The sequence below is a fragment of the Camelina sativa genome, chromosome 14, assembly GCF_000633955.1.
Source record: "Camelina sativa cultivar DH55 chromosome 14, Cs, whole genome shotgun sequence".
Classification (NCBI taxonomy): domain Eukaryota; kingdom Viridiplantae; phylum Streptophyta; class Magnoliopsida; order Brassicales; family Brassicaceae; genus Camelina; species Camelina sativa.
The window spans coordinates 14719548-14733049 of NC_025698.1; the positions used below are offsets into that span (position 1 = coordinate 14719548).

The 13502-nt window shown below is 34.5% G+C and overlaps 2 protein-coding genes and 1 long non-coding RNA gene across 5 annotated transcripts in view; 1 reads left to right on the top strand and 2 right to left on the bottom strand.

Moving 5' to 3' along the window:
* The window catches only part of LOC104741507 (protein SCAR3-like), a 6217-nt gene extending 2340 nt beyond the window's left edge, over positions 1–3877 (bottom strand). The window contains exons 1-6 of one of the 3 annotated variants that reach the window (XM_010462389.1): positions 3463–3877; positions 2740–2903; positions 2216–2339; positions 2001–2130; positions 1844–1908; positions 1041–1763 (exon numbers count right to left, since the gene is read on the bottom strand). In XM_010462389.1, the coding sequence (XP_010460691.1) occupies positions 1041–1763; positions 1844–1908; positions 2001–2130; positions 2216–2339; positions 2740–2903; positions 3463–3605 (1349 nt within the window). In that variant the 5' untranslated portion in view covers positions 3606–3877. Of the gene's footprint in view, positions 1–10; positions 1764–1843; positions 1909–2000; positions 2131–2215; positions 2340–2739; positions 2904–3462 lie in introns of all 3 variants that reach the window. The other 2 variants (XM_010462390.1, XM_019236426.1) reach the window with 2 other exon arrangements.
* LOC104741508 lies at positions 7724–9514 on the top strand. Its single transcript, XM_019235866.1, has 3 exons — positions 7724–7930; positions 8210–8961; positions 9052–9514. The coding sequence occupies exons 1-3, from the start codon at positions 7874–7876 to the stop codon at positions 9374–9376; spliced, it is 1134 nt and encodes a 377-aa protein (XP_019091411.1). The 5' UTR covers positions 7724–7873; the 3' UTR covers positions 9377–9514.
* LOC109128804 lies at positions 11252–12301 on the bottom strand. Its single transcript, XR_002035113.1, has 4 exons — positions 12203–12301; positions 11871–12095; positions 11510–11759; positions 11252–11421 (listed from the first exon to the last, which is right to left on the bottom strand). It is a non-coding gene; the product is annotated as an uncharacterized LOC109128804 (long non-coding RNA).

The window sequence follows — 13502 nt, forward strand, 5'->3', positions numbered from 1 at the left end:
TATCTGACATGTAAGGAGAGGATCTACAAAACGTGTCATCGTCTGAATAAGAATCAGGAAGGAAAGTAGCAGCCTCTGGAAGCAACTGAAACGAAGAGAATGTATTATAGTTGCTGTCCCCATCTGAAAATTTCAGCTTCAGTCTGGAAGCCTGAAGGGTGTCAGCGGGACTGAGAGATATTTTCATGTGTTGAAGAGGCGGGGACGAAGTACTCCAATCAATAGGAGCTTCATCTCTGAACGGATCCATTAAGGTTTTCTCATTAAAGTCTTGGTCACAAAACCTCATCTTCTCTGTATTCACTTCATCATTCTCTGGAATCGTTGCTGGCACAGTCTTTCTATCAAGGGCAAATGAATCTTTTCTGCGGAAACTATTGGTGAGTAACTTGTGGCTGAGTCCAAAAACTCCGGAAAAAATCTCATCGCACTCTCTTTGGTCTACAACACTCGTGCCTTTGCCATCTGAACAATTTTGATCTTGGGTTCCTGGCGTTGCTAAGCTTGATTTATTCAGAACATTTCTATGTGAAGCATTTTCAACTAGATCGTCTGATTTATCTTTTTCAGCTTCCTTGGTATTGCAATCTGGACTGAAAGAACTTGACACAGCCAAGACTGGAGGTTTCGATGGCTTCAGTCCCAATAAACCCCCATTAGTCCATATTCTAATGGCTTCGATATCACTAGAAGTTTCAGCTTCTGATTCTTGGTTTTCCTGTAGGCCATGATGAATCAAGGGGTTTGATGAATCAGCTAAGCTGTTCTCGAGACCTGGCACATATGTAAATGTGATGCTATCTTCTCCACCAGAATTGTCACGCTTATTATCCTTCTTTGCACAAAGATCATTTTGTTGGAAGCAGTTGACATCTGACCACACCTGTGGGTCTTGGCGATTCCTTTTATCAGATGCATTTTCCAATGATGCATTCTCTTCATTTTTTAAACCGTAGTCCACAAACCCATCTGTTCTACAAAAATCTTTGACACTGTTTGAAGTATGTTCTATTTCTTGCTCACACACTGACTTTTCCAACCTCTCATCTACAACACCACAGGAACTGCGCACTACTTCTTGCCTAGTGTGGAGCCTTAGATCATTTTCAGGTTCCGATTCGATAGTATTAAGCGCATCAACAAAACAGTCCCCTTCGCTTTCAGTCTCATGTTCAGTATCCCTCAGTTCCCCCACAACAACCTGACCAGTTTTTATCTCTCTTACCTCATCCATTCTAGTACGATTTTGTAGTCGTGATTCTGATTTATCATTTCCAAGGTCCTTGGAATGGAAATCTACTCTACCAGTCCCTTCTCGGCAGCTTGTTTTTTCTTCTAGTGCATCCACAACAGAGCTCGTCTCCATCTTTTCAGAAACTTCATCTGTCTGCAAACCAAGAGATTCCAATATCTCCGCTTTCTCATCCCAACTAACGCAAGAAGAGCCATGAGCAGCTTGCCCTTGCGAAGGACTAAACTGGGAATTATCATATGCATCTTCGGTTTCACATTCAGAAATAACTGACGCGATAGTGCAAGACCTCGGTGTCAAGCTGGATGAAACAAATACCCCTTTAGATCTTTCTCCAGTCTTCAATGAAGAGGTTGCGGTTGAAAGGCATTCAATGTAGCCAGAACCAGTTCTGGACTCAAAAGAGCGAGAATGATGATCTTGAAAATCAGATGTTTTTTCCATGTCACTGGTTGAGGTGGTTTTAGAAGAAGAGGTTTGTCCACTGAAGCTAAATGAAGTAAATGTCTTCCTGGAGTAAATTCCATGTCTTAGTTTGTAATTCTTTAGATGCACAAAAACTTAAACATGCCAATAAAATCTATATTTTACCTGGCATTCTGGTTAGCAATGGAAGCCAAACGTGACATATCTCGACTCCTTGATGAAGATTTTTTCTGCGGTCCATGAGAGAAAGCAGATAATTAATTGTCAAGCAAAGGAGAATTCTAAAGAAAAAGGTTCACCGATTCAGTCTGAGAAAACACACCTTAAGTTTACAATGCTTCTTATCTTTTTGTAACTTCTTGTTTCCTTGAATCAGGTTGCTTGATGCTCTTCTGAAATAAGTAGGATCGGAGTATCGCTTCAAGCAAGATCCAGGACCATTTATATCAAATCTGAGGAAATAAAGCAAGGAATCAGTTTAACATGATGTATCATAGTACATACATATCAGACATGATATTTTAGCCTGAAGCATACTTATCAAGCCAGTGCAATCGTGGAGGATCCTTGCACTCTTCATAGGAATCCATAATCATGTGAGGCAAGTCGTCGTAAATTAAGTGATTTTGCGTAATTGGGATACGAGGATGCCATTCCAGACCTGAAAACACCATAAAACTCAATAAGTTCACAAGATAAAAAAAGGTAAAAACCAAACACTGACCACTTCCCTCACCAACCATTACTTCGGGGGTTCCAATACAATTACAAAATTTGCTAACAAGAAACAAACAACTAATAATGACATTTTAATTTTCAGTTAATCTATTCTAAAGTCTTGCAGGAATTTATAACTAAGTCAATCATTCCAGATCCTAAACTAGCCTTCACGAGGGAAATTTAGTATAAGGGTAAGTGAAAAAGCATATGAACTGGGCCTACAATGAAACTAAGTGGATGACAATTTTAATTAACATAATAAATGTGGAAACCTAACAAGTATCAGACACCCTGGGTCAAGACAATAAGAAGATTGACAAGAGAGAAGAAGACAAAAACACCTCCTGTGTAAGCAAAATGTATATGAGTTGTCTGTGCAAGCATCGCCTTTTCTAGTGGAGGCACTGTAGCTTCAATATGCTGCAATCTGATCTTCAATTGATTGCTTCTTGAAGCTGTAGCCATAATTTCCTCCTGTATCCCATGAAATATCTCTGCAGCAAACCTGATTCAAGATAAGAACAAATCCTTAAGAAAGTTTCTAGCTTATGGTTTTGAACTAATTCTAAGATAAACCCTATTGAACCAAAGACCAATCAAAACCCAAACTAAGCAACAGTTTTTTAATCAGCAAGACTCTATCTAGCAATTGGCTACACAACAGCTTGATACCAGAGCCGGCATAAAGAGTCACCACATCAGAATCACAAACTAAGCAAATGAACAATGACAAAACACACCAAAGATGGAGGAAAAGGATTGATAAACAATGAAGAAAGCTTCTTCCTTTCAGCTAAACCCTAACTCAAAAACTTCACTGAGAAAAACTTGGAAAACAAAAATCATGCAATTTGTAATTATCTCAAACAAAGAGTTCCCATTTCCCAATTTGTAACCTAGAAAGCCAATTGGGTAACCTTAAACCAGTGAAAAAAACAATACTTTCATGCAAAGTAATGATTTTTTTTCATCTCTAACTTCACCATTAGCTCAAAGAATCATTCAACAGTAGACGACCCACATTTTTTTTTTTTTTTAAAGGAAGGCTGGAACCAAATACTTACTCAGCAAGATCACCAAGTTGACGCAAGATCCCAACAAGTCCAGTAATTGCAACACCATTGAGAATTGCTTTGGGGTCTTCACGATCGACATTTCTATACACATCGGTTTGGCTCATACCGTATACATTCCTAGAAAGTGGCATCTTTTTTCTCTACAAATCAAAGTACAAAACCTTCACACATTGAGATAAACAGAGCTGGGAACGAATTTGGAGAAAAGAATCAAAAGGGGTCTGTCTGGTGAGGAAGAATTAGAGAAATGGTGGTTTTGATGAAAACAAGAAAAAGGTTAATGATTGTTTACTGGTTTCGGGTGAGTGAGATTGATGATGAGGCAGCTTTAACTGCTCAAAACAGAGAGGGAAATTTTGGAGGCAGAGACAGAGACTGTGAGAGAGAGAGACATTGACATTGCCAATATCACAAGCCATTCCTTTACAATTTCATTTAACAGTGAAGTTTACACAGAAGAACGAAAAGACATAAATACCCTTGGGGTTTGTGTGTTATTACGTGATGGGATTTTGTATAAAAGAAGAATTTTATTGGTTCGCACGATTTATATACAAACATGAATTGCCATTTGGCTTAGGAGCATTAAATTTTCCAAATTTTAAATTTGATTACAGAATAAAATTTATAAAAAGTGTTTTCGGAAAGAGAAAAAAAAAACTATTATAGGCTTATTTTGCTATATAGAAAGTGAGAGAATGAGAATGTCAAACAAATGTTGGGTCAAGATTTGTAGTTATTTGTGTAGGAATTTGTTCTGTTGTCAATTAATAAAAATACTAGTTGAGTTGGTTACATGTTGAATACAAAAGATCCAATGAGTGACATACAGATATTCAAATAGTACGCTTTAGTATGATATAATAAATGTACAATTTTTTTTTTTTTTAGTTTGTGGAAATCCTCATTTATAATTCTTGGAACTATACAGATTTAGTTAGCATATCCGATGCATAGTGGTTTCTTTCAAGATTAGTATACAAGAATTTAGAATTATATCACATTTTATCTAAAAAAGAAACAAGAATTGTATATCTATCAAAGACGAACTAGTGTTTTGTATTTTTTTTTTAATTTTATTCCATGCGTAATGAGTTTCAAAATATAAAGAAAAGCATTTATGAAAATCTAAGACCATGTACAATAGTTTTTTCTTTCAACACCCTCTACCTGAACTTTTAACACTTCCACCTCAACTTTTAACACTCTACGTTATTTTCTCTTTCTTCTACCTAATCACTTAACACCCAAATCAATTTTAACATCTCCAGTAGTTTTGTTTAATAAAATTCAACAATTTACCCTACTATTTTCAAATTATATTTTTATTTTTACTTAATTTGATAACAACACATTTATAATAATAATTAAAATTAATAAAAGTTACATTATTATTTTTTAAATTGAAATTTTATATTTTTAGCTAATTTTTAATATAACAAAATTATAAAATATGAAATAAACAAGAGTTTATTAGAGAAGAATTTGAAAAATATACTAGAAATGATGATTTTTTTTGTATCGGAATAAAATGAACCAAGTCTCTATTTATAAAATATAAAAAATGTTGAATTTTGATATAAAAATTATTTACTACATAATAATTGATTTTGAAATGATAAGATAAAAAAAATCTCTAAAATCTTACTCTTCAATAAGAATACAACACATCTCTCTTGCTCTCCAAACATTTTTTCTTTTTGGACAAAAAAAAGAACAAATAAACAAAAACAAATTTTAGTACGTCGCATATGTGATCGTAGGCCCCAAAAAATCAGATTCAACAAGAATGAATCCACGTAAATTTTTTTTTTCTTCAACACCCTCATTGGAGAAATTAAGAAGTTGAATAACTTTTTCAACAACCCCATTGCACATAGTCTAAGTATTTTGATTTTATTAAAAATTAAATTTAAAAGGATAAAAGTAACAAATAAGGTGTCAACTTGAATTCGAACTCATATTATGGGGTGACAATAGGACACGTTAACCACTTGATCGGATGTATCTTTCAGGCATACAAAGGTTTTCCTAATATTTAACTATATCCGTTCTTGCTGACAGAGCAATATTCAATTAAATTTGTGAGACGAAAATCTTAGCTGGTGTATTAATCTAAAAGTCCAAATAGTTTATGTATTTTAAAAGTAATGGAAAATACTTGGTATACTTTTTGGTATTTTATTTTTATTTTTGAGGATTTTTTTGACAGTTTGGAATTATATTAAATTTTAATATATTATTATTATTATTATTATTATTATTATTTAAATATTAACATATTTTTAATACAAAAAAATCTTAAGATGTTTACAGTTCAATAATAATATATTACAAAATATCACTCTATATAAAAACATTACACTCCTATTTAATCATTAATATTCATTTTTAATTCTATTTACTAGTAACTATATTAGAAAGAAAATAGTAATATATTCAATTATATTTCTATACATATATGTTACACTAAATAACTAAAATTTTATTTTCACCAGTAATAGTTAAACAACGACAATAATATGATTTGGGAGAGATAAATATCCATTAAAACACACAATATATATATACAAAAATAAATAATTATTAGAAAAAACAAAAAGTTGACGATATGATAATTTTTGAAATACAAATGATAAATCACGCAACAAAGAACTTAAATATCTCTTTTGATGTTGATATTTGCAGAGATGATAATGTGTATATGATGCCAACAACAAATATTATGGTTTAAGAAATGAGAAATTCCAGTACAAAAAATCTATACTCATCAAAAACAAAGGAAATATGAGGTCTAATATACGAAAAAACTAAACAACTATAATAAGTTACCATATATGAAGTCTAATTTTATAAAATTTCTCATTTTGGCATTTAAATTATATTGGAAAACTTATATAAAATGAGAAAGAGTAATTTTGGTTAAGGCATATGTGGAAAATATAATTGAGGACATCATTTTGCTTTAAATATTTTGTTAAAGACAAAACTACATTGTGATGTCATACAGAAATTAAATATTTGTTCTTCGGAACTGAACCGCATACGACTGTCTTTTCTCCATCTTGATATTGTTTTCTATCAGTTTCTTCACCGTTAAACTACTTGAATTTTGGATTTTGAAAAAAAACTTTGAGAGAATGAGAAATTTTGGATTTTGGACTAATCTATACTATTAGTTTTCTTCATCGTTAAACTACCAGAATTTTTGATTTTGGACTCGTCTATATTATTAAGGTCTACCATACGAAGTTATAAAACTAAATGTCTCTACTTACACAACTTGTTTTCTTGTCCATATATACAAAGATATGATTTGTTTTTTTTTTGTTTTTTTAGGATGGCTAAGTGACTATTGTTGATATATATATACTAGATTAAGATCCGCACGATGTGCAAATTTTAAAATTGTCTAACAAAAATTAAATTTAAAAGAACATAGAAATATTTTTTTATAATTAAAATAAAATTTCCGGAAATAAATATAAAAATATTTTTAGTTAGAGAGAAATTTTTATTTTAATACACTAATTTATATTTTATATTTTTAAATTATTATTACAATTATTACAATAATCTAAAGCTAAATAATCAGCCACCAAAACTTTTTTCAAACATTTAATCATTATAAATATTATTAATGTCAAATTTCAAAAATGTTTCACAACTTATTCACAAAATGTTATACATGCAATCAACCATCAATGTGTCATCTTATTAGCATCCACATATAATTTTACTTTATGTTTTACCACCAATAATTTATTTTTACACCTAAAAATATTTTATTATTAAAATATGCTCTTATCACCATCTATATAACTTTTCTGTGAACAAATTAAATCAAATTTTTTTTTTTTACTTTTACTTAGTTTTTTTTCACCACTAAAATTTGTTTGTGACAGTTTGTTTGTTAAAGTACTTTGTTCGTGATAGTACTATTATATCTACTTAATTTGTTTAAAGTTTTTTTTGGTTAAAAAGGTCAAGTTATATATTTTTTTTGATAAAATAATATTTAGAAGTATTTTCTAATTTTCCTTGATCTTACTTCGTTTGCTTTGCTGTGTTTTTTAAATAAAAAAAAAATATTTCTTCAGCTTGAGAAATTGCAAAATGACTTTTTTTTAAAACAAGATACAAGTTAATAATCACAGTATAATAAAAGAGTTGTTATTATAAAATAATAATCACAGAACAAAAGCGTCTTCCGTTTCCATATATGATATATCAGGCATGGTGGAAAAATTCCAAGAGTAGGTCTGTATCATCAAAAAAAAAATAAGAAACAAGAAAAATTGGTTACCAAGCCAAAACTGAAAAGCATATCTTTGTTCTGTAAGCTTTTTTTCTTAATTTAGTTTTGAGAGTTTCTGTGTGGTGTGGGTGATCTTCAACTATGATGTCTCGGCTTTTCTTCGGACTCTCCAAACTCTCACCAGTGAACGATGCCCTCGTAAGCTCTCCCTCTCTTGCTTTTTGTTCTGTTATGGTTGGATTTTAGTTCAATATGAGTTCTGTCTCTAAATAGGTGACACATTAAAGGAAACAGCTTTGACATACTTAGTTAATGAGTTCTGTCTCTAAATAGGTGACATTAAATGATTAAAGGAAACAGCTTTGACATGCTTTAGTTAGGGCAAAAGGGCTTGATTAAATTGATACTTGAAATTGGTTTAGGAATTTTGGATCTGATATCTTTTTGTGCTACTCTCACTTTGTTGAGTTTGTTCAGAGACACAAGAGTGGGAGGAGCTTTCGTTTGTTTTCATCCTCTTCAAGCACTCCGTACATGATGCTCGGCACTACGCTTAAGAAAGATTTGCCCGACGGTAGCGAAATCAGAGATGTACACTTTTTTGATCCGGCCAAGGAAGAGCTTCTTACAGTTCCGGACAAAACCTTTCCCGAAGAGCTCGTTAAATCAAGACAGATTGGGAGTTCTCATGGTTGGGGACTTTTCTCTCACGACCACGACCGTTCGTTATGTATGAGCGACCTTTACCAACCCTTGGCTTCCAAATCCAGCCCCAAGATGATTCCTCTGCCTTCATTTCTTGCTTTGCCCACTAACCAGACCGACATTGTCTGGAACGTGGCGATGTCGTCTTCTTCTCCTTCTGATGAGGGCTGTGTGGTTGGTACCAAGTTCTTGGGTAGACAACTCAGTCTTTTCAGACCACATTGTGACTGGCGGCGTTGGACTAACATCGAGGTTAACCCTGTTGAAAGCTTTGTGAACTTGGAGACCTCAAATCTCATGTTTTCCAAGAGGGACCAAAGATTCTACTTGCCTGCTCATGGAGGCAACGAGCTGTACTCTTGGGATCTTCACTTGGAGAAGAACAAAAGCCCTCAGATGCATCAGTTGCTGATCCGGGACCTTCCACAGTTGGCCGAGTCTGACTGGGGACTGTTGGATGTGTGTTGCAGGACACAACATCTGGTGGAGTCAGCCTCAAGTGGCGATCGTTTTCTTATCAAATGGTACATTATGTACCTACACACTCTAATACTAAAAGTAAAGGATGACTAGTTCAATAGCTGGCTGGCTGATGTTGTTTGTGTGTTGTGCAGGTACGCACAGGGTTACTTCTCGTCGGCTCATGGCAAGATTGAGTACTCGACCATGCGGTTCATGGTGTTTAGAGAGGTGGAGACGACACAAGGAAGATACATGTGTTACACAGAAGACATTGGAGAAATTTGCATCTTCCTTTCAGAGAGCGAGACTTTCTGCGTCGACGCCAGCTCTTGCCCCGGTCTCCAGCCTAACTCCATCTATTATATAGGTAAGGGATTTGGTACTTACAACATCGCTGACAACACATCCCATCGTTTTGAAGCTCCTAAGGGTGTACCTACTTCTCTCAAACCTTACTGGCTTCCTCCATCTCTGTAGTTCTCTGCTTAGTTCTCTCAAAAAACTTGTATCGTAAGATTTTTGACTGATTCATGATTCCGTTTTGAATTCTATGGTTTTAAACGATGTATTCCACTGAGAGTCATAAGCCATCTACATCAGAGTATTATCACAATTTCGAGATTTTAACAAGATAAATGTAACACAAGGCAGAAATATAAGAAGCGGTCTTTGTGATTGCTAATGTTTCAGTCACACCACTGATATCACAATTTTAATTATCTACACATGATCGTGTACATGACTAGAAGCAGTTCTTTCAATAACATCAAGAATAAACATCTACAACAGAAATAACAACACTTGCAACTCCAACAAGACATATATATGCAATAGAATGCAGAACTGGTGAATCTTGCAACTTTTATTTTTGCCATTACAATCAGTCAATCACACCCATTGATAACAACTTTCTCTAATCGTCATAACACTAATGTTCAATCTACATCAAAATGTCTGTAAGACTAAGAATAACAAGTAAGAAGAAACAAATGCAGTATGCTAGTCTTGGAGAATTTAAGTTTAAATGGGGAGTCTAAGCAAATGAGACAGCCATCATCAATGGGATTAACAGATTGCAGCAACACCATTTCACCCACCATTGGCTTCTAACATGGATAAACAGACATGATCTGCCTTTGGATCTTGGCACTGATAATTCACAATCAGGATTTGCCACTGAAAGGATGAGAGGCGCAGTGGCAGGTTTCCTTAATCAAAACAGTGATGGAAATTTGTGGGAACGTTGACATAGACAGTCTTTTTGATCAATACATGGCGAAGAATGTTGATTCAAAAAGAGTTTACACTGTGTGGAGTCAGTCACAGAAGATACATATTGAAGTTTCAGAGCTTTGCAATTTGGTGGGAATTTAGAAAAGCTTTCTTTTCTCTGTGGCACCGATGGCGATGCAAGGACAGCCACAATTGTGTCTTTGGAAAAGTTACACGTTGTTGCAGGTTTAGAAGAGTTTATGCACATAAGTTGCAGGTTGTTGCATCAAGATCTTCTTATCCGGTGAAGCTGCTGGCAGAGGCGACACCATTTCACAATCTACAACTTCTGATATCTTAAATTTTGGACGGTACGTCTATTTCACAAATAAAGAACTAAACACATATACACAAATGCAGTCTTCAATCCAGACAAAATGTATCTTTCAATCAGAGGGTTTGGTGTTTGAGTCAAAGGAGATGAAGAAAAACCAATTCATCAAGTCTGCAATATATGAAGCAGATTAATAAGTCTCTTTTTAGGTGGCGGGTAAAAGTTCTGCAGTCTATTGCATTTGTCCTGTTAAAAGTTGCAAGTGTGTTGATATTCTGATGTTGATGTTATCAGTGGTGTGATTGAAATACGGCGATCAAAAGACGATCAGACATGTGTTGCATTTATCTTAATCAAATCGAAGAACCAAAGAGGCAAAAAAAAAAAAAAAAAAAAAAAAAAACTCAAATTGTCATCTGCCATATAAGACTAGACAATTCTAGTTATGATTTGTGATTGAGACTCGGAATTTTCTGCACAAGGAGACATGACTGAACAGGAGCTGTGTGAATCATTAAGTATTCCCTCATCCGTAGTCCATAACTATCAGGGTTGGGGAATCTGGTACTCGGGTCGGGTACGGTTCTTTTTGGGTAGAGGGTTATTCAGTGGACAAGGTCATATGAATATCAATCAAGCTCAAGTGAATCCCTCAGGCTCATGGTTTCTAACTTTCTAAGGTTAGTTAATTGTATTCAACATTCAACAATAAGCATGAATCCGAAATGAGCTTGACGAGTCTCTCTTCAACGGCAAAGCTTCTGGTCCTCTCCAAGTCTTTCCCTTCAGCAAACTAGCAAAGCCTTTGTTTCTTCCCCAGTCTTTCCCTTTCTCATTGATACAAACCACGTTATCAAAATACTTGAATCCTCGTGACGTGGCATTGTACAATCATATCACTATGACTCTTTTGATCGAGTTATTCACTTTCCTACCAAGTTTCCATATTCGAAGATTCAAAGGCGTAGGAAAGTACCTTGGGATACAAGACAAATAACCAATCTTCAAATCACTCACACAAGAAAGAACTTATAGAGTAGACGAAAGATTGATTATACACTAACTGGACTCCAGGGATATAGACGTCAGTAAGAGAAGCAGCACAACACTTTTGGAGCTTCTTTTGTGATCTAAACACTTCAATTCCTTCCGCATAACTGCTTCCAAACGCCGCGGTGGCTATAATATCAGCCGTCAATCTCTTATACTCTCTGTTCATCATCATCACTTGCTCGGATTCGCCAACGTTCCTCTGTTTTTTCCACTCCTCCCGAACATCCTAAAAGTGCAGTCCACCATCAGTTGGTTCATGATCTGATCGATAAAATGAAGAAATTACAAAAGTTTAGCAAAAAAAGTGCTATCGTTTTATGTCTTCTAATCGACATGAGAAGGACCAATTTAAAGAAAAGAACCAAAAAAAACCTTGATTTTTGTCCATAGAGAATGCAGGGTTTAAGATTCGTCTATGACGAACCCAAACAAGATCATTTACGAAGATGAGTCCATTACCAGCAAGTTTACGGATCTCAGGTTTTGTCTTTAATTTAGCAAAGAAACCAAACTTGTTCGATAAGATCTGTTTTGCTAGCTCATGATCTGAGATGCATAACCTTGGGTGTGTTCCTTACCAGTAGAGAACCGTCTCCCCTAATAAGATACCATTTGGTAACTTGTGAGTTACTCACCTTTGTCTAGTATAGTGATTAACAAAAACTAAAGAAAGCACGATGTGAGAGAGAGAGAGAGAATGTCACCGTATGGACAATATCCATTGATCAAGATGAGGTAAAACGCGAGGGACAATATCGTTGGAGTTTGAATCAAGAACCGAAAGCTTAGCTTCTTTCTTCATTTTCCTAACCTAGAGGAGGTTCCCATGCAAAATCCTGTATTTTGGACCTGAGATTTCTTGCTTCTTGAATCTTCTTGATAGCATCAATGGCCGCCAAAAAAGGATCAAACAATTCCATCTATCTTCGGAACTACAAGGAGTACAAGAGCTAGTGCTAAGAGATTCATCGTGCTCAGGAGCGCCATTGAAAGAACAATCAATTTTGTTTTTTTTTTTTTGGTTTTGAGTGTTTAAGCTTGCTTTGTGGTTTTGAAGTGAAGGTTTCAGTTTTATTATGCGTCGTTGGAGTGTGAGTCCCCGTGACTTGTGTTCTGATAAGCACAAATACTTCTATTTATTCCCGTTTTGAAGAAATAATGAATAAAATTGTAACCGATCAAAGAAAGAAACAATGAAAAGGAATATTGTATATATGTAATATGTTAGCTTTAGCATCTAAAAAGTAAACATTTTTAAGCATTTCTTAAATTTATGAATGATCATTTTTGAGTTATACAGATTAACAAACTAAAGTAGTTCTAGATTTCATTTGAGAATTAAGAGATGATATTATGGGTAATACGTAGGAGTTAGCGTCACACTTGTTTTAAAAAAAAAACATTAATGGAATTTGTTTTACATGTGAAGTAAAGTTATAGAATGTCACTTACGCGCATCGGATTCTAAAAACGCCAATCGTTAGTGGATGTTAGGAGTTATAGAGTTCCTTTGGCTGTGCTTAATGGCCATGGATGTGCCGTGAAGAAGGTAAAAAAGGATTTAGTTTCAAAATTCAATGAATACAAGAAACTTATTAATGAAATACTGTACGTACAGTATTCAATTAAGATAGGCTGTCTAATGATCGAACCTCACGCGCATGCTTTTAAAATTAATGATCGAATAGATTTTGACGGATGGCAATCATTTGAAGTACAAATTTAGTTGAGAGTTACATGCATGCTAATTAAGCATTCGGTAATTGCAGACAAAAACCTATTTAAGCTCTGGGAAATCCATAAAAGGGTAGACATGCTTATCTGCAACACTTGTGGAAAATTTCCTTGTTTGTTTTGTGGATGAGAAATCATTTATTCCTCCGTGACATTTCTTTTGATCATCATTCTCTATAAAAACCAACCTACATTGTAATAACCGTACCCTTGCACCAACGTATGAACTGGTACGTGCACGGTCCCTAACACAAAATCTCGGCAAATAGA